The sequence below is a fragment of the Peromyscus californicus genome, unplaced genomic scaffold, assembly GCF_007827085.1.
Source record: "Peromyscus californicus insignis strain IS unplaced genomic scaffold, ASM782708v3 Scaffold_11__1_contigs__length_118956290, whole genome shotgun sequence".
Classification (NCBI taxonomy): Eukaryota; Metazoa; Chordata; class Mammalia; order Rodentia; family Cricetidae; genus Peromyscus; species Peromyscus californicus.
In genome coordinates this window covers 16,386,796-16,414,736 of record NW_026294402.1, presented here as the reverse complement: position 1 = coordinate 16,414,736, position 27,941 = coordinate 16,386,796, and the positions used below count along the sequence as shown (strand labels likewise).

Below are 27,941 nucleotides of genomic sequence, written 5' to 3'. Positions count from 1 at the left end.
CAACCATCTGTAATGAGATCTGGTGCCCTCTTCTGGCCTGCAGGGATACATGCAAGCAGAACACTGTATACATAATAAATAAATAAATATTTAAAAAAAAAAAAACAACTTTAGGGATAGGGTATGGAAGATGCCTTTTAACCCCAGCACTTGGGAGACAGAGGATCTCTATGAGTTGGAGGCCAGCCTGGTCTACACGGTGATACCCTGTTTTATTTTATTTTATTTTTTTAAATGCTCAGCATGGTGGTTTATGCTTTTAATCCCAGCACTCAGGAGGCAGAGCCAGGCAGATCTCTATGAGTTCGAGGCCAGCCTGGTCTACAGAGTGAGTTCTAGGACAGCCAAGACTACACAGAGAAACCCTGTCTCGAAAAACAAAAAAACAAACAAACAAACAAAATAAGAACTGATGTCCTAGCACAGACACAGGGGTTTGGTCTGAGCCTGTTTCATCCACAGCAAAACCCACTTGGGTGCCTTCCACGCGGCATGGAGCAAGAGTCTTCTTATTTTGTTTTTTGTTTGTTTTGTTTTTCGAGACAGGGTTTTTCTGTGTACATCTGTTTCAGCTTTGGCTGTCCTGGAACTCACTTTGTAGACCAGGCTGGCTTTGAACTCACAGAGATCTGCCTGCCTCTTGCCTCTGTCTCCCAAGTGCTGGGATTAAATGTGTGTGCCATCACTGTCTGGCAAGAGCCTTCTTGATACAAGTGCTTTTCAGCCAGGCTTGTTGGCACACAACTGTGGTCCCATCTATTTGTGAATCACTTGCATTCAGTAGTTCAGGGACAAGCCTGGGCAACAAAGCAAGACCCCAGACTTTTTAGTTTTGGAGACAGAGTCTCAAGTAGAACAGGCAAGCCTGGAATCCAAGAGGTAGCTGAGCCTGGCCTTGAACTCATGATCTTCCTGCCTCTACCTCCCCTACTATTAGGATTACTGGTGGCTAAAAACCTTAGTTTTCGAGGAGGGAGAGAGTGAACCAGCCTTGGATGTGGTAATTTCATGCTTGTATTCCCAGCACTTGCGAGGGTGAGGTGGAAAGATTGCTGTGAGTTTAAGCCCAGTGTTTGGTGCATCAGAAGTTTCAGGCAAGCCTCATGTTCAAGGCCAACCTTGGTGTGGTGCTCATGCCTGTAATTTCAGCCCTTCGGAGGTTGAGGCAGGAGGATTGTTGGGAATTACTGGCTATTCTAGCTATAGGGTGAGACACTGACTTTTTTTTTTAATCTGTTTTTTTTTTTAAGATTTATTTATTTATTATGTATACAGTGTTCTGTCTGCATGTATGCCTGCAGGCCAGAAGAGGGCACCAGATCTCGTTACAGATGGTTGTGAGCCATCCTGTGGTTGCTGGGAATTGAACTCAGGACCTCTGGAAGAACAGCCAGTGCTCTCAACCTCTGAGCCATCTCTCCAGCTCAAGACACTGACTTCTAGTCCCATCACCCCAAAAAGGGGGAGTGGAGTTTAAGAAGTTCTGGATGCTCTCCCCTGGACCTCTCTGCCAGTTTGGGTCCCAGCGCTTTGCGGCGCATGAGACGCGCGTGTCCACCTTTGCCCACAGGGCGGCGCTGTGCTCGCCGCGGTCTGGCCGCTCTAGGCTGCGGCGGCGGCACCGGAAGCCTCGTTCTCTCCGCGCTTCCGCTCTCTACCCGGGCTGGGAGCTGCGTGGAGCTTGACTTCGCGATGCCGACTGGCGATTTTGAGTGAGCCTGGGGCGGTGGCGGGTTCTCCAGCGAGGCGGAGTGGGGCGGCCGTGGGTGTGTGGTGGTCCGGGCGGCGCGCGGGCCGGGACCCGCTCACCGATCTCGTGTTCCCGCAGCTCGAAGCCCAGCTGGGCCGACCAGGTGGAAGAGGAGGGCGAGGACGGTGAGTGCCTGAGCGCGCGGCCCCTCCCGCGCTCCGTCCCGGGGTGGACCGAGGCCCCAGAGCCCCCCGGCTTGGCTGACGTCCCCCCCTCCCCTCATTCCCTCTGACAGACAAGTGTGTCACCAGCGAGCTCCTGAAAGGAATCCCTCTGCCCACCGGTGACACCAGTCCCGAGCCTGAGTTACTGCCCGGAGGTGAGTGACATCCGTCCCGCCCTCTCCCTCCTCCCTTCCTCCTCTCAAGCCTGTTTTCCTGCCGGTCCCTGTTACCCAGGGCACTCAAGTTCTGTCACCTTCCTGCAGACCCACTGCCACCTCCCAAGGAAGTCATCAACGGGAACATAAAGACGGTGACCGAGTACAAGATAGATGAAGACGGCAAGAAGTTCAAGGTGAGGTCGAGGTGGCCGCAGAGGGTCAGTGTGCCTCTGTGCTCAGGGGCACTTAGGTTGGTGATGAGGGGTACGAGTGGTGATTTGGACCGGTGAGGGCGGTTTTGAGATTCTGGAAGCGCTCCTCTCTCTTTCCTCTTCAGATTGTCAGAACCTTCAGGATTGAGACCCGGAAGGCATCAAAGGCCGTGGCAAGGAGGAAGGTGAGACCCTCCTGGCTCATTTTGGTGTGTGTAGGGGAGGGGGTCCCCAGGACTGACCCAGAGGGTTTGCAAAGCCCTCACTTGTTGATGTAGAATTAAGGTTTAGTGTCAGGCCCTGAAAATTTAGGGCCCGGGAGTAGATGAGGTTAGACCCCTTCCCCCCCTTGTGTGCTCCTGTGTACGGTATCATTCCTCCGGCACATTCTTCTTGGTGTGAGATGGTCTCTTATCATCTGGAACTAGATCAGACTAGCTGGCCGTCTATCCCCAGGGATCCTGCTGTCTCCACCTCCTTCCTGGTCAGCAGGCCAGTACTGTACGAGTACATGCCTCTGTGCCCAGCTTCTCATTGTGGGTGCTTGGGGTTGGACTCTGATGGGTACTTTTGTGACAGGTACTCCGGAGATATCCAGCCCTCTTGGATTTTTGTTTTATTTGTTGTTATTTTTGAGAGGCTCTTGCTGTCTAGTCTCCAAATTCTCATTGCTTCTGCCTCAGCCTCCTGGGTCCTGTCTGCCTGAAGGAACAAGCAGCCTCTTTCCCAAGGGGCAAGGGCCTCTGGAGGAAGGGCAGCCACAATTAAAGCTAGGCTCCACTCCAGGCATTTAGCAAGGCATGGCTTCCCAACCTGTAGACCAGGCTAGGGAGGCAGGGAGCTTTGTGGTCCCATTTTACAGGAAGGAAGTGAGTCTCAGGTTTAACTAGCTCAAGGTTCCTGTGATCTGAGTGACTCCTGGACATGTGCAGCCTCATCCCTGTGGGAGCTGGCCCACGGACTGCCCAGAAACTGCCAGCGGCACAGTTGTGTGCCAGCCCATTCTGAATCTTCCTACTGTCTCCTGGAGGTTTTTACTTGTCTATTTGTGGTGTGTGTGTGTGTGTGTGTGTGTGTGTGTGTGTGTGTGTGTGTGTGTGTCGGGGTGGGGTGGAGGTCATGAATGCCTGTATATTCACACACAGGCCCGAGGAGGATATCAGGTGACCTGCTCTGTCATATCACTCTCCAACTTACTCTCTTTAGATAGTGTCCCCTGCCCTGAGCCATACTTAACTTTTTATATGAGAGTTTGGGATCAAACTCAGGTTCTTGAATATACAACAGTTTTATACACTGAATCACCTCACCAGCAACTTTTTTACTTTTTCTTCCCTCTTCTTTTTTCTTCCCCCCCGGAGACAGGGCCTCATATAGCATAGCCCAGGCTGGTTTTGAACTTGTATATCTCAGGATGACCTTGAGCTCAAAATCTTCCTGTTTCCACCTCCAAGTGTTAGGGTGACAGTTATGTACCACCATGCCTAGCTTAGGAAATGTGAATTGTCACCATTATCACATGGAGACTAGGATGTAGGATTCAAGGACCTGATGTGGCTGTCTGTCTGGGGTACCCCACTGTGGGATCCTTTGTCCTCACTGTCCCCATCCTTCTGGGAGCCCAGAACTGGAAGAAGTTTGGCAACTCGGAGTTTGACCCACCAGGGCCCAATGTGGCCACCACCACAGTCAGTGATGACGTCTCCATGACATTCATCACTAGCAAAGAGGTGAGCAGGGTGAAGCTGGAGACCCAGAAGTGCAGTGGGTGGTGGGGTGGGCACAGCAGCCCTTCTGAGCCACCCCTCCCTGTTCCCCACCAGGACCTGAACTGCCAGGAGGAGGAAGACCCAATGAACAAGCTCAAGGGCCAGAAAATTGTGTCCTGCCGCATCTGCAAGGGCGACCATTGGACCACCCGCTGCCCTTACAAGGACACACTGGGGCCCATGCAGAAGGAGCTGGCTGAGCAGCTGGGCCTGTCCACTGGGGAGAAGGAGAAGCTGCCGGGAGGTGTGGGCCTGGGGCACCTGGGAGGGGCCTCAGCTACTCCTTTTGTAGTGTGCTGTGTTCTTTGTCTGTGGCCAGGTTTGAGCGGCCTGTGTCTGGGCGCCCTCCTAGACACCTCATTTGCTTGGGGCATGGTCGTCCCTATGTAAATGTGGCTGGTATCTTATTCTAACGTGTGTGTGTGTGTGTGTGTGTGTGTGTGTGTGTGTGTGTGTGTGTCGCTATCTGATGTGTCTTGTGGGTAGCTCCCTCTGTGACTTGCATGGAGCTTCGCCTGTGCCCATCCTGACAGCCCAGGCACACCCTCAGTTGCGGGCCTGCAGTGCTGGGCTGTGGGGTCAGGACCACGTCTGCCCCGTGGGTTGTTCGCTTTACTCATGTTGTCAGCGGAGACTTTGCAGGGTGGTAGCATCCTGGACGTGACCTTTGGGTCGCCAGAGGATGACTGGAAGCCTGCAGCTCGAGCCTGGGGCGGAGTGTGACTTTGCTGCTGCTTTCCAGAGCTGGAGCCTGTGCAGGCTGCCCAGAACAAGACGGGGAAGTACGTGCCCCCAAGTCTCCGGGATGGGGCCAGTCGCCGTGGGGAGTCCATGCAGCCAAACCGCAGAGGTGAGGGGCTAGGGATCGCCTCGGTAGCAAGTAGACGACTAGACGCCCTGTGATTATCCTGCATGTGGGCGTGGGGTCTAGCTATGGCATGCTTCTCACTGCCGCCTCGCCCTGCCTTGCCCACAAAGCCGACGACAACGCCACCATCCGCGTCACCAACCTGTCTGAGGACACGCGGGAGACTGACCTCCAGGAACTCTTCCGGCCTTTTGGCTCCATCTCTCGCATATATTTGGCCAAGGACAAGACCACTGGCCAGTCCAAGGTGGGTGGGCTGGTCTGGGGAGTGGGTGGCTGGATAACAGGGGTCCTGGGACCCACTTCTTATCCCCCGCCCCTGACTGTCTGCCCCTGGCCCCCAGGGTTTTGCTTTTATCAGCTTCCACCGCCGGGAGGATGCTGCACGTGCCATTGCAGGGGTGTCTGGCTTTGGCTATGACCACCTCATCCTCAATGTCGAATGGGCCAAGTAAGACGTCCTCCCCGCCCCCATACCCTCCTTAGCCCGCTGTGGTCCCGCTCCAGTTAGGTGGTTGCCAGGCCTGTCTGAAGGAAGGTCCTTTGTTGTGCTCTGGGAAAAAACTGCCAGACTTGATGCCACTGTTCCCAAGCAGGCGAGGGCTGGGCTTCCCTGGTGTGTGAGTGTGAAGTCTCAGGTACTCTTTAGGGTCACAAGTCCCCACCTGCATTCTTACCACCTGCCTCCTCTTTCCAGGCCATCAACGAACTAAAAAGACACCTGTTGCCTGCTGCTGTCGCCCAGACCCTCAGGGACAGAAAGCTTCCATTAAACAGACTTCAAACACACTTGTGTCTTTCTTGTTCTCATGAGTCTCCCTTGTTGTGGGGCGGCTGGGAGCAGGGGTGGGATGGGGGTGGGGAGGGCGGCGGTGCAGGCTGAGGTCTTTAAAGGACTTGCCTTAGATGGGAGGCAGCCTGCACTGGTGAGGGGTAGCTGGGGGATCCTTGGCACTAAAGGGCTGTTGTCACAACCCAGCCTGTGGTGAGGAGGATTCAGCTAGATCAGGTCATGGGCTCAGCTGGCCTTGGGGAGTGGTTGTACCTGCTAGAGGCAGGTCCTGGTCAGGGTTTCGGCGGCATGGGTGGCAGCGCAGGCTGGGTGCCACGGCCATGTAGAGCAGGGGGTGCATGCACGTGGCCAGGGGCACGAGGATGCGTGTTGTCTGGTAGCCAAAGAAGGCCCCCAGGTCTACCGCTTCTGCAGCCTCTTTCTCATTGTTGAAGCTGGGGCAGCGAGCCATCCAGTGCAACATGGCATCCACATAGAACGCTTGTGTGATGTGGTAGGGTGCATAGGAGCAGGCGTACAGAGCCACACCACTGGTCACCAGCACTACCACATGCACCTTCTGGGCTGTGGTCATGCCCTGGCTGCGCAGCACCACTGACCCTAGGGCAATGTAGGCCATGAGTGTGAGCAGCAGAGGCAGGATGCCACCCAGGCATGCCAGCACCAGGCTGTAGGTTCTGAAGGTTCCTAGCTGGCTGTCCTCCATCTTCCCCAGGCACTTGACACAGGACTCAGGACTCGCTGTGCTGCATTTCCCAGGGCCTTGCTGGGGCTTGTTCTGGTGGGAGAAGCCGAGCATGGGGGCAGCCATCAGAATGGCCAGGGCCCAGCAGGCAGCACTGACAGCCCAGGCATGCTTGGGTCGCAGGTGTTTCCGTGTAAAGAAAGGGTGCACCACCACCATGTATCTGCTGAGGCTGATGCAGGTGATGAAGATGATACCACCCAGCAGGTTGCAGGTGAAGACAAAGCGCTCCAGGCGGCAGGCGACCTCCCCGAAGCTCCAGTTTTTGGGTGGGTAGAAGTAGGCGGCCAGAGGCGGCAGTGTGAGTGCATAGCACAGGTTGCTGACTGCCAGCTGTGCAGAGAAGACCACAGCTGGGTGCCAGGGCCTCTGCTCTTGGGTGATAAAGCGGTACAGGGCCAGGCCATTGCCCCCTGCTGCCACCAGGAACTCTGCCATCAGGATGGCCCAGAGGTAGCCCTCCTGAAAGCCCCTGTACTCCTGCTCAGCAGCCTCCACAAAACTTTCTGGGCAGGAGAGCTCGGTACCTGTGGGCAGAGTAACCGACTGAGCCACAGCCTGCCTCAGCCTGGCTCCTGCATTTGCATGCATACCAGGGCCTGCCAGTGGTGAGCAGGTGGAGGCCTGCATGCAAATGCAACCTGGCAAGTCCTTATCACTACCTGGAAGGGGACCAGCCTATCTTCAGGTGGAATGGGCCAGGGTCAGTCTGGTTTCGAAACCAGCTGGAGCAGCACAAGACCCTGTACTGAGTCTGCACAGAAGCCTGTAGTCACCATCCAGAGTACTTCCCTACCACACTGTCTTCCTGCCAGCACCAGGTTAAACCAGAGGGTGCCCACAGATACCAGCCAGGGGGTCACCTTACCATTTCCCAACAACCCAACCCCCAATTTCAGAGCCTTGCTTTGTTCCCACACACACTTTGCCATTCTCACCGACCAGGTGGCCTCTTCAAAGTACCACATGCAGTGCAGACTGCCTCTGACCTGGTCACCCCAAACTCTTGGCAGTCTGCAGAACCCTCCCGATCCTTAAGAGACATCCCTCCCAGCTGGGATCTAGTGAGGTACTAGTCAGCCCCACAAGGCACATGTCCCATCTCTTAACTGGCTGAGGGCTAGCTTACCTGAGCGGGCAGCCATGGTCCTCACAGCAGCTCTGGGTTACACAAAGTACCTCCTGGGTTCCCAGCAGTGTGGCCACTGGCCCATCTCAACTTGCACAGCCAGTCAGGGTGACACCTCCTACCTAGCCCACTTCCTTCTTGTACCATCAGGGCTGGGCTTGTCTATCTCTTGGCCTATCACAACTAAGTACTGTTAGCCCCATCCCCGCCCCAACCAGAGAGCAGACTCAGAATGCCACATTCAGGTTTATTGGAGGTAAGAACTGGGCAGTTCCTTTATGAAAGGAAACCGGGCTGCACTGGAACCCAGGGCAGCTCCCGGGCCCCAATCTGGGGCGTCTGTGGTCCATCCACTGCCAACCAGGCTCAGGTTCCTCTCCTTGATGGCCGACCCAGGTCCTGGCGTGGGGCTCTGGGTCCCAGCTTGGTCTTGACTCCTTGGGATCTACCCTTCGGCTTTGGAGGCCGCCAGCTGCCGCCCTGACCTCGGCCTGAGTCAGGCCTCTGCACCTTTCCTCCCCGCTTCCTGCCTGGAGGCACTCCCTGCCGTCTCCGCTTGGCCACTCTGGGAAACATGTCTGTAGGGAGAGAAATGGTCAAGGTCCTCAAGAAGAAATAAAGGGCCTCGGGTGTCACCAGCACAGACCCTGCCACACACCCTCGTCAGGCTCCTCGCCCACAGCTTGGCGAAAGTACTCAGCGTCATCCTCCTCCTCCTCAACCTGGCTTGCCCCCACTGCCTCTGGAGGTGGCCCAGGGTCCTCAGCATCGCTGTCACCATCGGCCCCTGCACGGGCTCGCTTCATGCCTGCCAGGCTCTTCTTCCTGGAGGACAAGGGTGTCATGGGTGAGCTTGCTTTCATGGGTGAGCCTACCTTTCGGCCCACTGTCTTGGCATACTTGTGGGCCTCGCGCAGTTCCCGCTTCCGCTCCAAGTTCTCAGCCTGCTGGTTCTGCCGTTGGGCCTTGAGCCGCAGCTTCTCCTCCTTTGCTGCCAAGATGGCCTGCAGCTCCTCCTCGGTCTTGTGCACTAGGAACAAAGACCAGACACACCTGTCAAGACCACAACGGGACCTAGCACTGCTCTCACACTGGCCTCATCCTGTCCCCTTACCAAAACTGTGGAAGAGGACGTTGCCGGTCCCAACCCCCTCCTGGATCTTAATGAGCTGCAGGGTCATCCGGGGCCCAATCTGTAGATACAAGGATGGGACAATCAGGCTGGCCTCCTGACTGAAGGCTGTGGGAGCCACCGTGAGCCGCCCCTCACCTCTGTCAGTCGGATGGCACTCTGCTGGGCCTGCATGTTGCCGCGGCCGGCCACAGCCTGGGGCAGTTCGGTGATATTGTGCTCGCCATCTGGCTCCACCTCACTCTCTGACAGTCCCGCACCCCTGTGTGGCACAGCAGGTTACCTTGGGTGCTCCACAGGCCAGCTCTGGGACCCCTGAGCTGCACTGCCACCCACCCCGAGCCTTCCTCACGTGGCCAGCAGCTCACTGATATCCTGCAGTCGGCTCATGTTGGGAAACCTCTCCTGCAGGAGCTTCTTCATGCCCCGGCTTGCACCCACAGGCACCACTTTGATGCTGCTGCAGGAGGAGCAGAGGGAGGAGTGGAGAGTCACGGGGTCCAGGGTCAGCTCCTTGCCCTCTCCCTTCTGGGCATGCATCAGGGCGTTTACTTTGAGTCTGAGCAATCACACGGTCTCAGCAGCAGAGTTCTCATCAGGTGCACGGGGTGTCCCACCCTGAGTCCCTTCCACCCTCACTCACTAGTGCCGGAAGTCCAGCTCTTGGGAGTCCGGGTTGTAGTTGATGAGGAGGCAGCGCTTAATGGTGTTAAGGTTCACCTGGAGGGCCAGAGAGACCTCTGAGCTCTAAGTGCTGAAGCCAGGGCTTCCCTTCAGCAGCCTGTATCTGGCGGAGGTACCAGGGATGCCCACAGGTGTCAGGGGCTGCAACCAGTGTCCACAGACTGACTGGAGCACTGGCCACCAAAGCCAACCTTCAGACTTCTAAGTGGGACCTTGTAATGAGCCTAATCTGACAACCCACGGCGCCAGCGTTTAGCAGCTGAAACTCAAGTCATGCTGGGCTGAGTGGAGGAGGCAAAAAGATTACAAGTCTAAGGCCAGCCTGGGCTAACACAAGACCTGGTGTAAAGAAAAATGGGCAGAGATGCGGCTCAGTTGATAGAGTGCTTGCCTGCTGTTCACAAAGGCCAAGTCTGATTACCAACACCTAAAGCCAGGTGTACTAAGGTGTACTGAGCATGCAAGAGATGGAGGGCCAGAAGTTCAAGTCCAGCCTCAGCCACACAGGAAGTTGGAAGCCAGCCTGAGATACAGGAGATCCTCACAAAATCACAAACTCCAGCCCTGCCTTTGAATTTAAGATCAAGTTAGTTATTTCACGCCTATGAGTCTCTCCACACAATGAGGACATGACATGGGCCTGCAACACCTGCTCCCTTCCCAACTGCCCACCCCAGCAGCTGCCAAGAGATCTGACCCACCGTGTGCACGTTGATGGATGGAAACAGGTTCTGGAACATGGTGGCCATGAGCTTGATGTGCATGCCCTGCGGGCCAAAGCTGTTGAGCACCAGGAGAGGTGGGTGGTTAAACTGCTGCTCATGCATCCGGTGTCGGCGCAGGGAAGAGACAACATCCCGTACCAGTGTGTACTGAGGGGAGGGTGGAGAGAGGCTGAGGACCATCTGTGTGACCAGGGCCCGCCCCAGGCAAGCTGGGCTCTCCTATCACCTCTACCACTCACCTTGTTGATCTGGAAGGTCAAAGTGGGGCCTCCTGGGAGACGCATCAGCTTCTGCCAGGGAAAGGATGGGTGAGGGTGGAGGGTTCTGGCTGGGGGTAGGGCAAGGGGGTGCTGTGCTCCCCTGTGTCAGAGCGTTTACTTTGAAGCCAGCATCACAACAGCTCAGGGCAGTGGGTTCATCATGAGACAGGAGCGGCTGGGGCTGAGGGCGGGAAAGGCATGGTACCCACTCACCAAGTACACACTGCTGTCTGTTTTGCTCAAGATGAGGAAGTGCGTGACCCCGAGGGGGCCGGCCACTGCCACACAGTCCTTCAGGGAGTTCTTCTTTCGAACCTGGTAATTAGAAAAAGAAACGGATACAGATATTTTTTATTGAGCAAGGAAGCTTAAATTGAGGCTTCTGAGATGTTACTTCTGACCATCCCCCAACTTTCTGGGGGTGCTGGGGACTTAACTGTATTCCTCAGCTATAGCTCCAGCACTCAAACATAATTTTAAAAAAGTATCTATTTTGTGTGCAGTCACGTAGGGGCGTACAGGGGGAGGTCAGAAGACAACCTTCAGGAGTGGGTTCACCCCTCCACTATGTGGGTCATGAGGATTGAACTCAGGCTAAGCCGCAAGCCCCCTTTGCCGAGGAGTCAGCTCTTGACTGCGCCCCTGCCCCGGGCCCCGGGCCTTTATTTTTTACACACGAGACCTCACTATGTACCCACGGCTGGCCTCCAAAGTTAAGGTAACCCGCCCTTCTCTTCCCGAGGGCTGCGATTTCGGCTGTACCTCACCATGCCTAGTTCAAACGGTGCTGGGGACGCAGCCGAGGCCTCCCCAGGGAAGGCGGGCGCTCTGGCCCCAAGACCTCGCCAGGGTTCCCCGCTGCAGCCGCGAACCCCGGGACTGGGGCTTGGAGGGCTGGGGGGGGGGGTGCAGACCTGCAGGCGGGTGGCGGTGAGCGGCTCCATGACCCGCCGCACATCCAGGCTGAGCTGCTGGACACTGCGACCCGCCCGGCCTCGCGTGAACACGAACGAGTGCGGCTGGGCGGCGTAGGCCTCGAGGTTGCGGAGCTGGGCCTGGGCGCGCGCGCGCCTCTGGTGCCGGGACTGCAGGGGCGACAGGCGGGCGGTGAACGCCCGGGCCTCGGTCGCCACCCCACCCAACGCCCGCCCGGGCCGGGGCGCCTCACCCGCCCCGACTGCCCCATGCTGCCTGCTCCTCCACGCGGTTGCCGCTGAAGCTGCTTCCGGCGCACACCGCTCACTTCCGATGCAGGAGGCCGGATGCCGACTTCACGCTCCGTGCGGTCCACTTCCGGCGCCGCCTGGCTCGTTTGCGTCCCATTTCCGGCGCTCCCGCCAGTGACGTCAAGCAGCGGTCCTTAGCGCTAGGCGGCTCAAGGGGGAGCGGGACCGGAATCTTTGCAGGGACTGCTACAGAGATACCACGCCCATTTCTGCGGGAACGGGGCGGGCCGCACAGCACTTGAGGGTTCGAATCCCGATCCTGAATGTTTCTGCAAGGTGTGCGACTCTCTCTCCTTTTACCTCCTCCTTCTAGGCTGGCCTGCAACTAACAGAGATCCGCTTGCTTATGCTGAGCTGTGGGATTAGAGGCATGTGCCACTATGCCTGGCTAGACAGGGTTATTCATTTATATAAATGTATATATATATATATATATATATATATATATATATATACATATATATTTTGTGACAGAGTCTCACAGTGTAGCCCTGGCTGGCTCAGCTCACATAGATCCGCTGGCCTCTGTCTTCCAAGCACTGGAATTAATGGCGTACACCACCATGTCTGCTCCCTTCCCAAATAAATTGCACTTAACTATCTGTGGCGGGCGGTACATATGCCAAAGCACACGTGGGGAGGCCAGAGGGTAACTAGTCCTTCCACCATGTGAAGCCTGGAGATGGAATTCAGGTATTCAAACTTGGTGACAGGTGCCTCTCTACTCACTGAGTCATCTCTCCAGATCTCTAAAAATGTTTTAAATTATTTCCTATTATTTTAAATTATTTCTTACTATTTTATGTGCATGGATGTTTGTGTGCCATTTCCATGCTTGGTGCCTTAGCATCCTGAAGAGGGAACTGGAGTGAAAGATGGTTGTGAGCTGCCATGTGTGTGCTGGGAATTGAACCTGGGTCCTCTAAAAGAGCAACAAGTGTGTTGGGTGGTGGTGTTGCACGCCTTAAATCCCCTTACGGTTTTTCTTACATCCTTAGGTCGACTCTTCCTTCATCTTCTTTCTTCCCTCCCTCCCTCCCACTTTCTTCCTTCCTGTCTCTCTTTTCCCCTCCCAAGTCCTTCACCATGCAGCCCAAGCTAGCCTTGGACTCGGCATCCTCCTGCCGGGGAGGGCAGCTTGCTGGCATCCATCTCCCCATCTGTTGTATTTTAACAACCATTTCCTCTACTCTGAGGCTCCTAACAGACCCCTAACTAAGTGTCCTGTCTCCCTGCCCTCAATAAAGAAAAATGCCTTGCTGATCCTGAGCACACTGGTCCCTGGCACTTGGGGCTCAGTCAGTCGATGGATTGAGGCCTGAGTGGTCCCTGATCACCGTCTCCCAGATCCTGAGGGCCAGCTCTGCTCCCCAGGGTCCCTGTCTGCAGGTGGATGGAAGTGTTAAAGCTTCCTCTGGAAGCCAAGCACTCTGAATCTTGAATCAATCACCCCCTTCCCATTTGTACCCCCCCACACTATCGTGGCCTCAGGACTCTGGCTTCTCCGCCCCCCTAAAAAAAAACACCAAAAAAAAAAAAAAAAAAAAACCTTTTAGTGAAGGGAGGGATACTCACCCCAAGGCTTAGCATCTTGTCTCCTCCCAGGAGCCTTTATCGGTTAAGCCTCTTCCTAGCTCTCCCTCTTTACTCCTATTTTGCCTCTCTACCCCATCCAGCTTCCTATTATTACCCCTCTTCACCCTCTTCAACATCGTCACCAACTGTCCCTTTTCATTCTCTAAATTTTCCTTTCTCCGGTCCCTGTCTCATCCATCTGAGTCCTGTTGCTGCCTCCTCAGCTCTCTGGTCCTTTAGCCCTTTTCTGTGACTCCAGAGGCTTCTTCTCTCTGTTGGTAATGGAGAAGCAAAGGGGCCGTGCAGTCCCTGCTGTAGCCCAGGGCTGGCAGATGCTTTCCAGTCTGGAACAGTCCTTTCCTCTCCTGGCCCTGGAGTGTGCTCAGTTTTGGGGAGTTGAGGATCTTGCTAAGCAAGGAGAGGCCACTTTGCCCAGTGCAGGTCTGGTGGGAGATTCTGGGTCTGGGCTGTGGATTCTGTCTCTGGGGAGTGACCCCACAGACATTTGCTCTTGTTCTGTCCCTGCATGGTTTGCCTGAAATGAAAATGTGACTGTGTGAGAGAAAGGGAATCTGTAAAAGGATGTGAGCATTGCTGTGCAGTGTGTGTATTGTGCAGCGTGTGCTGGACTAGATGGTGCTAGGGCAGGTGTGGCTACACAGGCCCAAGCTATTTTCTTTTTAAGGTGTGTAGTGTGTGCAGGAGTGTGAGCAGTTTCATCCTTCTCTTTTTATTTTTTTTGAGACAGGGTCTCACTCACTATGTAGACAGACTAGCCTGGAACACATAGAGGTACACCTGACTCAGCCTCCTGAGTGCTGGGATAAAAGGCTTGTGCCACCACACCCAGTGAATAGTTAATGACTGCGGTGGTGTGATTATTTGAATGTGTGGTACCCAGTTGGTGGAACAATTTGGGAAGGATTAGGAGGTGTGGCCTTGTTGGAGGAGGTGCATCTCTGGAGCTGGGCTTTGAGGTTTCAAAAGGCCACTCTAGGCCTACTGTCTTTCTCTCTGCCCCCTGCTTGTGGATCAAATGTCAGCATTCATGTCTGTCTGCTGCCATGCTCCCTGCCATGATGGTCATGGACTCCCCCTCTGAAACTGTAAGCAAGCCTCTAGTTAAATGCTTTCTTATGTAGGTTGGCTTGGTCATGGTGTCTCTTCAGAGCAGTAGAACAATGATCTAAAGATCTAAGACAATGATTTAAAACAAAGAGCCCCAGACAGCTTAGAAATGCCCTGCGTATACTGATAGGAGCACCGGGAACTGTGGTAAAATATTATTTTAACGTGTTACTTTTGTTTATGTTGCATTTGTTTAACTCTGTGAAGCTGTGTTACTGTGCCTGTGTAAAAACACCTGATGGTCTAATAAAGAACTCAACGGCCAATGGTGAGGCAGGAGAAAGGATCATTGGGGCTGGCAAGCAGAGAATATAGAGAAGGAGAAATCTGGGTGGTAGAAGGAATGAGAGGAAGGAGGGCTTCAGGGGTCAATTCCCTAGCCACCCAGCTACACAGTGGGAGCTGGGTGTCGGGCTCCCAGAAGAGCAGAAACACCAACAGGGAACTCCCTGCACATACCGATAAGAGCAGCTTGCCTGACAAGAAAGTCTACATAATAATGAGAATATCTGCGGTCAGGAGCCAGGAGAAACCTGACCAGGTCAGCATATGATAAAAACATCTGCTGGCATGTCTTGGCCCTGAGACTACAAACATAGATAAAAATTTCCATCTTTTCTCTGCCCTCTAAAACCCCAAGCCCCCTGCGCCTTGGCAGTCTGTACTTCTGCAGTAAGGGCAGTGGGCTTCTGTTGAGGTCGCTCTCCTTTCTTTTAATTTGACATTGCCTACGTCAATCCTCATCTAATCCCGCCCCCTTTTTAGATAGGGACTTACTGGCTGGCTTGGAACTCACAGAGATCTAACTGCCTCTGCCTCCCAGGTAAACTGTGATTAAGCATGCGCCACCACATCTTGAGGTTTTGTTTTCTTCTTGTAGTACCAACCCAGGACCTTCCAAGTGCTCTACCACCAAGCCACGCTCAGGCCTCTCACTGGGGGACTCTAGGCAGGAGCTCTCACTGAGTCACACCCCAGCCCCTCACTGGGGGACTCTAGGCAGGAGCTCTCACTGAGCCACACCCCAGCTCCTCACCAGGGGATTCTAGGCAGGGGCTCTCACTGAGCAACGCTATAGCTCCTCACTGGGGCTCTACAGTTGAGGCACACCTCTAGCCTGGCTGCTAGGGTTAAATGAGGAACAAGCTTTACCCCTTAAGGGCGTCCCCAACACCAGGCAGGTTGCTCACTGATACCCATCATTATCATTTTAGTGTGTCATAGTTGTCTGAGTCTGGATCCCACAGGTCTACTAGGGTGCAGGGCCTCCCATGTTCTGTGAGCCTCTGAGAAAGAAAGAAACTCATGGAGGGCAGTGGCCTGTTATCACACTCTGGAGGCCTGGGCAAGGGGATCTGGCTTTTCTGCCTGGGTTCTCACACTAGAAATACTAAATATTTACACTTGCTCCCAGGCTCGGGGGATGGGTGGTTTCCAAGCCTTCTGTCCCTCCAGCCTTCTCTACCCAGACAGCAGCTCAGAGGCCCTCCCAGTCCTTCAGGGCTCCCTCAGATTTGGTGGGCTTGCTGCAAACCTCACTGGAGTCAACATCTGGGGCGTGAGAGGTGAGAGTGGGGTAGAAGTGGCGTTGGTGGCTGTTTGTCTAGACTCCTGGTCTTGATTGGGCTATGGGGTGTGTGCCCCCAGGCTTGTTTAGCCCTCGGCTTGCCCGAGAAGGCAGCCAATTTGCCAGAGGGCCGACCCTGCCCAGTGCTTGGGAGCCCTGCAGGATGAGGGGTTGCTGTAGCTAACCACCCAGTCTCTAGCGCAGAGAGCTCCGTGGGTTCCCTTGCCTCAGAGCAGAGCCTCAGAGTCCTTTGACGCGGGCTCCCTCGTCTCCCCGCTCACTCCTCTTCCCTACATGCCACCCTCACAGGCCTCCTTGCTATTTGTTCTTTTCGGTACATCTGAAAGGAGATCCAGCCTCACGACCTTTGCATTCATGCTTCCTTCTGAGCAGGTGCAAGTGTGTGACACTGAGTGTGAGTGTTGGGAGTGGTGGCATGGGACCCGGGTGTGGGCTCTGCAGGGCAGGAATGGGGAGCCATGAATATTGACCTGGCTGAAGACACTGTGTGGAGCGTGGTATAGTGGCACACACCGGCCACCTGGCGATGGAGAGGCTCGGGCAGTAGGATCCCAGGTTCGGAACCAACCTAGGCTACATAGTGATACCATGTCTCAAATCAGAAATGAGCAGCCCAGCATGAGCGAGGCCTAGGGTTCCATCCACAGCACCACACACACACACAGAGGTTTTCTCCTGAGGTGGGAGCCACCGAAGTTTCTGAGGGGAGAGAGGTGACCAGGCCCAGGTGTCCGGAACCGGGGATGGAGAGGGATTCTGGGTGTACACAGATGCTGCTTGCTGGATCAGCTGTGATAAAAGGAGACTCTGCGCTGCCAGCTGATCCAGAGCACCACCGTGGGAGGTGAGGCTCGGGGGTCAAGACTTCACGGTCCTCCTCGGTTCCTGGGAGCTTTGGGACCAGTCTGGGCTAAAACGCAGTCGCCTCCTCCCTCTCCGCTGCAGGTGACCATGGGGACTGCTGGGCTGCGCACGCTGCAGCTGCTGCTCCTGCTGAGCGCTTGGCGGGCACGTGGAGGTGCCGCGCGATGCCGCGTCACGCTGGTACTGTCCCCGCAGAAGGCGACCGGCGCCGTCTGCCGGAGCTCCGACACCTCCCACGACGGCGAACTGGACGCGCTGCGCATGCGCGTGGGCCGCCACGAGGAGCTGCTGCGCGCGCTGCAAAGGCGCGCGGCCGAGGGAGGCGGGCTCGCGGGCGAGGTGCGCGCGCTGCGTGAGCACAGCCACAGCCTGAACACACGCCTGGGCCAGCTGCGCGCGCAACTGCAGCCGGAGGCGGGGGCGGAGCCTGGCCCGGGGGCGGAGCCTGCTGCGGCGCTCAGTCTGCTGGCAGAGCGCGCGCTGTACGCCGAGGCCGAGGCGCGCCGAATGGCAGCGCGCCTGCAGCAGCTGGACGCGCAGCTCCGCGAGCATGCGCAGCTCGCCAGCCAGCATAGCCGCCTCCTGGGCCGCCTGCAGCGCGCGTGCGCGGACCCGGAGCGGGGCCAGCAGCAGGTACATCAGCAGGGGGATCGCGGAGCCTAAGTCTGAAACGGTGCCTGCGGCGCCACCTACTGCTCATCCGGGTGAACGGCTGGGGAGAGCCTCATCCGCTCCACAGAGGAACATTCATAGGCGCCGAGCGAGGCTCACGCTCACATCGCCATGCACAAGGACAGCATATTCTTTTTTGTTTTCTTCTGTCTTTTGCTTTTTTTCGCGGCAGGGTTTCTTTGCACAGCCCTCCCTGTCTGTTCTGGAACTAGCTCTGTAGACCAGGCTAGCCTCGAACTCACAGAGATCCATCTACCTCTGCCTCTGGAGTGCTGGGACTAAAGGTGTGCGCCACCACCGTCCAGCTTTATATATATATATATATATATATATTTGGTTTTATGATCTTATTTTTAAAGATTTTCATCTTAATGTGTGTGGGTATTTTGCCTGCACGTGTGTCTGTGCACCGCGTGTTTGTGCAGTGTCTAGATAGGCCAGAATCGATCTGGTACTGGCCGTGAGCCACCATGTGGGTGCTGGGAATTGAACCTGGGTCCTCCGGAAGAGCAACCAGTGCTCCTAACTGCTGAGCCAGCTCTCCAGCCCCTAAGACAATATATTCTTGTAACTACATGAAGCTTCTGAACTTTGGACTATTTCTGTCACCAGCCTCTAATTTCTTTTTTAATTGAAACAGGGCTCATGTGGCCCAGGATGGGTTCTAACTCCTTGTGCGGCTGAGGATGACCTTGGCCCTCATGCTTGCCTCCTAAGTGCTGGGATGACAGGCATTTGACAGCAGGCTGGCTTGGGCTGCTTTTTTTCATTCCTGTTGGTTTTGGTGTACCTGAGGCCTCCTGCATGCGAGGCGACTGCTGTACAGCTGAACCACACCCCCAGTGTTGGCCCTGAATTTTGGATTAGTGATGGTTCTGCAGATTTCCCCACATCGTCCGAGGCCCATGTGCCCCCAGTCAGCAGATAGGGGCAATGAAGCTTCGATCAGCAGCAGAGTGGAATGGGCCCGGCTCTCTGAGTTCAAAAGCACAGAGTAAGGCAGACATGGGACGCACACCCGCAATCCCCAAGACGCAGAGGCTGGAGGGTCACTGCAAGTTCCAGGCCGGCCAGTTGGAGTGAGACCCTTTCTGAAACAAACAAACAGAACAGATAAGGCGGGGTTGGGGAGCAGTTCAGAAGACGCTTGCTGTGCGAACACGAGCGCCTGAGCTCCAGTCCCCAGCACCACGCGAAGCCTGCGCCTGCCTGCATGTGCTCCTGTGCTGTGGGCAGCAGAGGCTTACTGGGGCTTGCTGGCTGCCAGGCCAACTCAAACCAACAGGGAGAGCGATAGAGCAGGGAACCGAACACCCTCCTCTGCCCTCCATGCTTCGCGTGTACACCCCACCAACAAAAGCCCCCGAGTTAGGCTTTGGCAGGGTGGGTGGTAAAGCTGAGGTGTTGCCCTGCCTGATTTTCTGTTTATCTGGTGGGAGATTTGATCTACTGACCCTGACTATCCCCTAAGCATCCCCCCGCCATGCCAGGGGACGCCTGACTGCCTCAGCTGAGGGGTTAATGTAATTCCGTTTGACTATATGGCCCCAGGTCCTGCCACTGCCTCTGGTGCCTTTGGTTCCTCTGAGTCTTGTGGGCAGTGCCCGAAACAGCAGCAGGATGCGGGACCAAACTCCAGAGCACCAGAGAGACCAGGCCTCGAGGCAGCCGGAGCCCCCGTCTCCTCCCCTACCTACTGGGCTCCTTGCTGTTTCCACCAGGCCAGTGGGTGAGTCCAGACAGGCCCGCCAGGGTGTGTGTGTGAGAGATGACGACCCAGGGGTTCCAGTGCCACGTGGGTAGATGGAAATACTAGTTAGGATTTGGCTCACGGTGTGGGGACCAGAGGAAATGATGCTCTTATTCTAATGAGAGGACAAGAAAGGACTATTAGTCTGTGGAAAGAACAGCCTGGAGGTGTGGTTCATTGGTAGAGCACCAAGGTCTTCAGTTGTCTCCCAACAGTACAGAAACAAAACAAGACCAGTCCTCTTTTTTAAAAAAAAAATTTTTTTTTTTTTTTTTGTATTCATTGGTGTTTTGCCTACATGTATGTCTGTGCGAGGGTGTCTGATCTTGGAGTCACAGACAGTTGTTAGCTGCCATGTGGGTCTGGGAATTGAACTTGGGTCCTCTGGAAGAGCAGCCAGTGCTCTCCACCACTGAGCCATCTCTCCAGCCCTGACCAGTCCTCTTAATATAGTGTGAAATAGGAAGAGAAAACAGACACGAGGTACTCCCATTTTGATGAGGGCATGAGAGATTAGGACTGCTACTTTGGTGAGAAGTTGGCTCATGGGACCATGTTTACTGAGAGAAGAGGGACTGGTAAGGATCTCCTCAGATGGAGACAGAAGATGGCTTTTATTTGGGTAAGGGGACTGGTGAGAACTGGGACTCGGATCCAGGAAGGGCCTGCCTGGCTTAGGCTGTACCTTGCCACAGGCCCATGGAGGGACTGTGCGGAGGCTCACGGGGCAGGTCACAGGCAGAGCGGAGTGTATGAGCTGCGGCTGGGCCGGCGTGTGGTATCCGTGTGGTGTGAGCAGCAGCAGGAGGGTGGAGGCTGGACCGTCATCCAGCGGCGGCAGGACGGCTCGGTCAATTTCTTCACCAACTGGCAGCACTACAAGGTGGGTGCTTGTGGCAGCGTGGCAGAGGTGATGGAGACCGGCCAGCCAGGGAGGCCACCCGTCCTGATCGCCTCCCATCCTGACCGCCTCTTCCTCCTCGCCCTTCCAGGCGGGCTTTGGACGGCCAGACGGGGAATACTGGCTTGGCTTGGAACCCATGCATCAGGTGACCAGCCGTGGGGACCATGAGCTGCTGATCCTCCTGGAGGACTGGGGGGGCCGTGGGGCGCGCGCCCACTATGACAGCTTCTCCTTGGAACCCGAGAGTGACCACTACCGTCTGCGGCTTGGACAGTACCATGGTGATGCTGGAGACTCTCTCTCCTGGCACAGCGACAAACCTTTCAGCACTGTGGACAGGGACCGAGACTCCTATTCTGGTAAGGCTTTTATTTTGGTGGGAGGGCAGGAAGGTGGGACTGCAAATCTGGTCAGAGTGAAAAGCAGTCAAGTTTTCCCTTCTGGGAGGAGGAGATGTCTCAGCAGTTAAGAGCACAAACTATTCCTCTGGGGTTCCATTCTCAGCACCCACACTGGGTAGGTCTAGCCCCAGGGGATCTGATAGTTCTAGCCTCTGTGGGCACCTACACTAAAACTATAGCTTCCCTTCTGGTGAGCTGGGTGTGGGCACAGGCCTGCAGTCCCAGCTCTAGGAGATGGAGGTCAGAGGGGTAGGAATTCCAGGTCATCCTTGGGATAGCAAGTTCAAGGTCAGCCTTGGTTACAGGATACCCTGTCTCAGAAAGAAATCCCCTAAGGTAAGTACTTCAGCGTAAGGAGGCTTCTATGTTCAGTAGAGAACAAGGGGGGAGGGGAGGGAGCCCCGATTCCTTCTCTGATGACTAAGACCTAGGTACCCTGCACCGTGAGAGGACTGAGAGCGGAAGCCAAGCTTCTTTTGGTGGGGGACAGAGCTGGGCACCCCTGCAGTCTAAAGTGCAGAGCTATGTCCCCGCCCACGTTGGTTTGTTTTTGAGATAGGATCTCACTGTGGAGCCCAGGCTGGTCTGAAACTCCAGACCTTCTTCCTTCTGTAAACCTCCCACATACTGAGATTAGAGGTGTGGGCCAGTCCACTTGGAAGGAAAGGAAATTGAAGCCCCCCGCCTCACCTCCCAAAGCAATGAATGATAGATTACTACTTTGCAGAAAATATGGGAAAGTCATGCCTCTTACTTTGGTAAGGAGATAGGGAATTAAGGCCATTACTCTGAAGAAGAAAAGTGAGAAGCCAGAGCCTTTTATTTTGGTGAGGAGATGGAGAATTAGGGCTTCTATTCAGTACCATAGGGAAGGTTGAGGGAAGCTTGCGAAAGCTTTGCACGAAGAAGTGCTGGTAAAGACTTTTATTTTGGTGGGAACACAAACTCTGTCTCTGCCCTCAGGTAACTGTGCCCTGTACCATCGTGGGGGCTGGTGGTACCACGCCTGTGCCCACTCCAACCTCAATGGTGTGTGGTATCATGGAGGTCACTACCGGAGCCGTTACCAGGACGGGGTCTACTGGGCCGAGTTCCGCGGTGGGGCGTACTCTCTGAAGAAGGCTGTTATGCTGACCCGGCTTGTGCGGCTGTGACTGTCCCATGAGTACCCCCAAGGGCCTTTCTGTCTCCTTGAGCTGGTTTCTTATAGCAACACGAGGTGTCCACACACCATGTCTGTCGTTCCTGTGTCTGTCTGGCCAGGGTCACTCTCGGGGCCCACCATCCTCCTCGTCCTCCTCCTCCTCCTCCTCCTCCTCCTCCTTCAGGTCTTCCAGGATGAGATGGTCCAGGTCATCCAGGAGGCCACCCTGGCTCAGGCACGTGGCCACTGTGGAGCCACTGCTGATGTGGGGGTTACTGGGGTGCAGCACTCTGGGGAGGTGGTTCTGCTTCCGGCTCTTGGGGTGGGCACAGGAAGTCCCAGGCACATGGGGCTCTAGGGGAAGGAGAGTTGCTGAGGTGTGAGACTCTGGAGGTAAGAGGGGTCTGGGGCTCTGCGTGGACCCCCTGGAGCCAAATGACACAGAGGTCCGAGGGCATAAAATTTACAGGTGTTGAAACTCTTTAGGGAGGTGGGAACTTGGCCACAGAAAAAGACTCACAGGTCATGGGGACTATGGGGCTAGCAGGCTGGATACTATGGAGCTGCTGGAAACTCCATGGGAGGAGTGGGGGAGCTCTCGGGAGCCATGGAGGACTCATGGAAGGAGGGAGCAGCCAGGGGTCAATGCGCAGGAGATACAGAATGTAGGGTATACACCAGGGCCTCACCTCTCCGATTGTAGCAATCTGCAGCTGAGCAGGAGTGGGTGTGTGTGCTGCGCCGATCCAGGTCACGGTCCCAGCGTGGGGGCAGGATCCGAGTGGGATACACAGGGAAGCCGCACCCATAGCAGGGTGATGGGGACCCCATCTGTGCCCAGCCCCTGGGGGCCAGCAGGGCTGTGAGGGGCTGAGGGGGCAGCTGGGCCCCAGGGTTACAGGAGGAGGGGACTAGGCTGGGACTGGGCTGAGGGTGGGCTGGGGTGGGACAGGGCCCTCACCGGAAGTTGTGCCGACACTTCGGGCAGTGGAACTCGGCCAGACCCCACATCTTGTCGCCTGGCACTGGTTCATAGCGCTTCCGACACTTCCGACACCTGGACACCTGAGAAGGCAGAGAAGGGCCAAGAGCCGTCAGGGCTGAGACAGGGTCTCATGTGGCCCGAGCTAGCTTTGGACTCCTGATCCTCCTGCCTCCACCTCTCAAGTGCTGGGACGACAGGCCTGCATCACTGTGCCTGGTATATGGTGCTGTCGATGGAACCCAGGGCTTCCTGAATGCCATGCTGGCACTGCACTAACGAAGCCACAGTCCCAGCTCTTATCAGAAGCACACTAATTATCAAGAGATTAGGCAGTCAAGCTGGGCGTGGTGGCGCACGCCTTTAATCCTAGCACTTGGGCAGAGGCAGGTGGATCATTGAGTTCCAGGCCAGCCAGACTACACAGAGAGACCCTGTCTAAAGAAAAAGAAGAAAGAGCTTAGGAAATCAGCTTCCCGTTTGGTTTCTGGCCCAGCGGGCGAAGCCAAGGGTCTGACTTCTCAAGTTCAAGGACGCATGACTCCAGCTGGGTACTGAAGTTGGGCTTGTCTAGCTGGTATGAAGCCCCTGGTTATGACCCCAGCCCCACATGAACCAGGTGTGGAGGCAGGAGGATGAGGAGTTCAGCTACATGCTGAGTCGGAGACCAGCTTGGGCTACATGAGACCCTCTCAAAAAACAAAAGAAGGGGCTGGGGAGATGGATCAATGGTTAAGAGCATCTGTTATTCCTGCAGAGGACCCAGGTTCAGTTCCCAGCACAGTGGCACTGTGCTGCACTGACATGCACGTGAGCAAAATGCTAACATGCATAAAATAAACCTAAAAACCAAAAACTAAACACAAAACGGTGGCGAGATGGTTCAGCAGGTGAAGTGCCTCCTGTCCTCATGGTCCTGAGTTCAAATCCCTAGCACCCACGTAAGAGCAAGGCATGGCTGAATGCACCCCAACCCCAGTGCTGGGGGGCTGAGACAGGAGGCTTTTTGGGTCACGCTGGTCAACCCCTTAACTGAAGTGGTGCGCCCCAGGGTTCAGTGAGAGACCCTGTCGCAAAAAATAAGATGGAGCGCAACTGAGAAAGACACCACCACCAAACTGTGGCCTCCACATGCGTGTGGGCACACACACACACACACACATACACGCACCGCACCACACCACACACACCACACACACACACATACACGCACCACACCACACACACCACACACAGGCACACACACACACACACACACACACACACACCACACACACACATACACGCACCACACACACACACACACCACACACACCATACCACACACACACACATACACACACACACCACACACACGCACACACACACCACACACAGGCACACACAGGCACACACACACACACACACCACACACACACCACACCACACACGCACACACACACACCACACACAGGCACACATACACACACCACACACACCATACCACACACACCACACACACACACCACACACACGCACACACACACCACACACAGGCACACACACACACACACCACAAACACACACACCACACCACACACGCACACACACACAGTTGATGACCTTCAGTCAGAAACATAATTTCTGGACACAGGGATCAGGAGTGAGGTACAGGAAGAAATCAAGGTAAGTCCAGGAAGCACCTCCTTCCTCTGGGGCACACGGCGCCACCACACGTGGTCACAGGAGGAGCAGGCAAACTGTCGGTCCACGGCGGGGATGAGGTCGTCTTGGGCTCTTTGGAACATTCGAAGATTGGCTTGTGTCAGGGGCAACAGGGAGGTGGCCACTGCCTGCAACATGGATGAATGGGAACAAAACAGGGTCACCTCCGCCCCTGGAGCACGGTGATGGAGGTGGAGCACGGTGAACATCCTCACTGCTGCACCAGGCACAGGTTCCCACCCTGCACCTCCTCCCTTGTCCACACCCCACCTCATCCCAGCCACCAGCGCACCTGGATATCTTGGTCTTGCTTCATGTCCTCGGGTGGGTCCTGAGGGGAGACACGGAAGGGGAGTGCAGAAACTGGAAAGGCTCTCGGGGTGCTATACTGTGTTTAATGGGGGAGAGGCCCCTGCATGGGACCCCTGGACTGGAGACAGGACCCCAGCTCTATACAGGTGCAGCGGAGATGAAACATTGCCTGTGTTGAGAGCTTTCCAGTGAGCCACTAGAGCTGGGTCTAGTGGCTCAGGCCAGCCGTTCAAGTTACTTGGGAGGGTAAGGCAGGAGGATCACAAGTAATAGAAGGCTGGGGGCATGGCTCAGCATTGGAGCTCTTGCTTACAATGCACGAAGTTCCAAGTTCAATCCCTAGTACTGTAAAAATAGACAAAAGCACAGTGTCTCAAATATCCTTAAGAAGTGAATACTTTTGCTATTCTCATTTCCCAGATGGCCCAGAATCTGAAATCATTCAGTGATCGTGGCCCATGGAACCCAGAGCCCTGTATGACCTCTTGATCTGCAGAGGCCACAAATGTGACACCCGGCCTCTAATGCCAGGTGGCTTTAAAGATTAAAAACTTTTTAAATGTGTATGCGTGTCTCCCTGTGTACATGCACACAAGTGCAGTGCCCATGGAGGCCAGAAGATGGGTGTCAGATCCCCTGGAACTGGAGAGGTTGGGAGCTGTCCATCTGGGTGCTGGGGATGGAACTAGAGTCCCCTGGGAGAGCAGCAAGTGCTCTTAACAGCTGAGCCAGCTCTTAGCTCAGTGGCCACATGGCTTTAAAAGGCTCTGGGTTTGGGTCATGCAGCCAGCTGGCTGCAAGTCTGAATGGCGGCTCTATTGCTCCCAGATGGGGACAGTGGGCAAGGCCCTCTCTCTTCCTGGGTCCTCACAGAGGGGCCTCTCAGAGCCCAACTTCATTACAACTGGCTAGAGTTTGAATCCCTGAAGCCAAATGCTGGTCCCCAGAACCTGGTGAATGTCACGACCCTGAGCTGTTCTTGTGTAATAGGATTACCTCCTGGGACCAGGAGAAAGAGGGGTATGAAATGAACCAAGGCCTGGAGGTCTGCCCCTCAGGTACTCTCCATGAAGGCGACTTCCTTCTATTATTATTATTATTGTCATATTGTTTATAGACCTAAACCTGAAGAATATGATTCATCAGATTCTTGTAGATGTCCAGCATGGTGGTACATGCCTTTGATTCCCAGCACTTGGGAGGTAGGTGCAGGTGGATCTCTGTGAGTTCAAAGCCAATGTGGTCTATAAAGTGAGTTTCAGGACAGTCCAGGGCTACAGAGTGAGACTATGTCTCAAACAAAATAAAACTCTGGTATGCCTTTGAAGCAAGTTCAACACATAGAGTACCAGTCACGGAAGCGACTGCATGAATTCAGTTGTCCATTCATCCCGTCTCCCATCCCATCTCCTCCACCTGGACGCTCTCCTCCCCAGCCCAGCCCAGCCTTTCTTCTACTGCAAGGCAGAGTTCCCTCGAGCCTTCCTCAACAGCCAGGACCTCCTTATCCGACTGTCCTGTCTCCTCCATTTGAGGTAGGCAGCACTTAATGAGCGCCTGCTGTTTGCAGGCTGCGCTCACAGCAGTGGTTTGTTCCTTCTGCCAGAAAGAAAAGGGATTCTCCCCTTCCTTTGAGGAGAGAGGGAGGCAGGTTACCTGAGCGTCCAAATCGTTGCTCAACTCCTGTCCATCTTTCTGCTTGACACCTAGTGGGGAGATATGGGAAGGGCTCTTGAAGCGTGTGTAGGAGTTCCAGGTAGTGGAGAGCCTTCTGTCAAGGGGAGCCGGGGTCGCTAAAGCGACACAGGCTTCTTAAACCACACCCACTCAGTATTCCCCCCTGGGCTGACTCACCGTACACGATAGAGCGCCCTACTCCGGTGTGGTCGCTGCCAAACTTCCTCATAAGAGCCCCTGCCTTCTTGGGGGACACTTTTCCATGAAACTTCTCCCGGAGGCGCCTGACGCTCTTCTCCAACTGGGATGGAGGGGAGTGGACTCTGGTGTTGCGGGGCGACGGGGGCGCAGCGCCCGCCCCTTCATTCTCCTGAACTTGACCCAGGCTTCTGGCCTCCTCAGCCCCATCCCCCCTCCCTTTAAGCCATTTCCTGGAAAAAACCAAAGTTCTCCAGGCATTGGGGGATGGTGGGGACTGCGGTGCGTCCCAGCCTCCCGGGTGCGAATTTGAGGTCTGGCGGTGTGTACGTGGCGGGATGCAGGCCAGGTTACCCCTTTTCCTTCTGACCTCTGACCCTGCAGCCCCTCTGTGCCCGGGATGGAGGAGGGAGGCTGCCCGGGGGTTCGGGGTGTCCCCGGAGCCCTCCCCGCGCGGCCTGTCGCCGGTGGCACGGCTGTCCTACCTCTACGCCGTCCTGAGCCATGGTGGCCGGTGCACACCTGGCCGCGCCCGGGTCCGGGCCCCGCAGGGCTGGGTGGCGCCGGCGCGGCTCCGCCTCCCTGGGTCCCCTCTTTCGGTTTCGTTTCTGCCCGAAGCTGGGGACCCCGCGGGGACCCCGCCCCGGCCGTGCGGCTGCGCGTCTGCTCGCGCGCCCCGCGGTGCTCCCGGGCGGTGCTCCCGGGGCTCGGCGCGCGCCTCCCCGCGTCCTGCGCAGCAGCGCGGCCGGGCCGGGGATGCAGCGCGCGGCCTCTGCAGTCGGTCACATGTCCCCACGCTGCGCGGGGTCCGCGTCTTCACGTCCCCCGTGGGGGCGGGGCCGTACAGCGCGGACGTGGGTCCCGGTGCTCCCACGATGCTCCTCCCACTCGGAACCCAAAGCTTTTTAGGACCCCGGGGGCGTTTTTGCTCGGCTCAGAGGCTCTGACCCCTGCAGCATCTCTCCCCACTAGCTCCCCTCAGCCTCAGTTTCCTCCTCTGCAAAATGGGCGTGCAAGCCAGGCATGATGCTACACACCTGTCACACCAGCATTTGGAAGGTGGGGGCTGGAAGATCAGGAGTTCAAGGCTGTCCTGGCCTACAAGGACTCTGTTTCAAAAAAAAAAAAAAAAAAGGAAAATATACCAGGACAAAACGAAAGACCTTTTTTGGGCAAGTTTTGTGGACTTCTCGAGCAGAGAATGGACCCCAGATTTAAGAGGTCTGGGTTTTTCCAGGGTTCAAATCCCTTCCTCCTGGCGACACTCTTCTTGACCTTTTTGGTACAGGGGTTGGGTCTTGAAAGAAAGAAAGAAAGAGAAAGTGAAAATGCCTGATGCTTGTTCCTGTCTGCATTGTGGCATTGTTCACAAGAGCCATGATATGGAGTCAACCTACATGCCCATTAATAGGTGAATGGATAGAGAA

General features: G+C 55.6%; 4 protein-coding genes and 2 non-coding genes across 7 annotated transcripts; 2 read left to right on the top strand and 4 right to left on the bottom strand.

The window, feature by feature from the left end:
- Positions 1-1,626: 1,626 nt before the first annotated feature.
- Eif3g (eukaryotic translation initiation factor 3 subunit G) lies at positions 1,627-5,710 on the top strand. Its single transcript, XM_052727329.1, has 11 exons — positions 1,627-1,712; positions 1,829-1,875; positions 1,986-2,069; positions 2,178-2,266; positions 2,410-2,469; positions 3,910-4,014; positions 4,108-4,297; positions 4,796-4,903; positions 5,032-5,168; positions 5,266-5,372; positions 5,619-5,710. Exons 1-11 carry the CDS (start codon positions 1,693-1,695, stop codon positions 5,632-5,634), a joined length of 963 nt encoding a protein of 320 aa, XP_052583289.1. The 5' UTR covers positions 1,627-1,692; the 3' UTR covers positions 5,635-5,710.
- A 206-nt stretch (positions 5,711-5,916) lies between these two features.
- On the bottom strand, positions 5,917-11,680 carry LOC128119905 (suppressor of SWI4 1 homolog). Its single transcript, XM_052753620.1, has 13 exons — positions 11,558-11,680; positions 11,304-11,474; positions 10,603-10,704; positions 10,369-10,419; positions 10,106-10,276; positions 9,364-9,440; positions 9,073-9,180; positions 8,859-8,982; positions 8,703-8,781; positions 8,489-8,618; positions 8,247-8,413; positions 8,074-8,166; positions 5,917-6,986 (listed from the first exon to the last, which is right to left on the bottom strand). Exons 1-13 carry the CDS (start codon positions 11,573-11,575, stop codon positions 5,932-5,934), a joined length of 2,346 nt encoding a protein of 781 aa, XP_052609580.1. The 5' UTR covers positions 11,576-11,680; the 3' UTR covers positions 5,917-5,931.
- On the bottom strand, positions 9,250-9,329 carry LOC128105904 (small nucleolar RNA U105B). The gene has a single exon (XR_008216532.1). It is a non-coding gene; the product is annotated as a small nucleolar RNA U105B (small nucleolar RNA).
- LOC128105869 (small nucleolar RNA SNORD105) lies at positions 10,484-10,563 on the bottom strand. The gene has a single exon (XR_008216525.1). It is a non-coding gene; the product is annotated as a small nucleolar RNA SNORD105 (small nucleolar RNA).
- An 82-nt stretch (positions 11,681-11,762) lies between the features above and the next one.
- On the top strand, positions 11,763-21,730 carry Angptl6 (angiopoietin like 6). Of its 2 annotated transcripts, XM_052753594.1 has the most exons (7): positions 11,763-11,891; positions 16,677-16,750; positions 16,852-17,403; positions 18,994-19,171; positions 19,888-20,075; positions 20,185-20,455; positions 21,461-21,730. In XM_052753594.1, exons 3-7 carry the CDS (start codon positions 16,858-16,860, stop codon positions 21,649-21,651), a joined length of 1,374 nt encoding a protein of 457 aa, XP_052609554.1. In that variant the 5' UTR covers positions 11,763-11,891; positions 16,677-16,750; positions 16,852-16,857; the 3' UTR covers positions 21,652-21,730. The 2 variants fall into 2 exon arrangements, with proteins under 2 accessions (XP_052609554.1, XP_052609543.1); XM_052753583.1 differs by lacking the exon at positions 16,677-16,750 and having other exon boundaries at positions 11,772-11,891.
- Shfl (shiftless antiviral inhibitor of ribosomal frameshifting) lies at positions 21,648-27,241 on the bottom strand. Its single transcript, XM_052753607.1, has 8 exons — positions 27,000-27,241; positions 26,494-26,617; positions 26,296-26,345; positions 24,620-24,658; positions 24,306-24,455; positions 22,603-22,706; positions 22,331-22,485; positions 21,648-21,995 (listed from the first exon to the last, which is right to left on the bottom strand). The coding sequence occupies exons 1-8, from the start codon at positions 27,018-27,020 to the stop codon at positions 21,763-21,765; spliced, it is 876 nt and encodes a 291-aa protein (XP_052609567.1). The 5' UTR covers positions 27,021-27,241; the 3' UTR covers positions 21,648-21,762.
- Between the last annotated feature and the right edge of the window lie 700 nt (positions 27,242-27,941).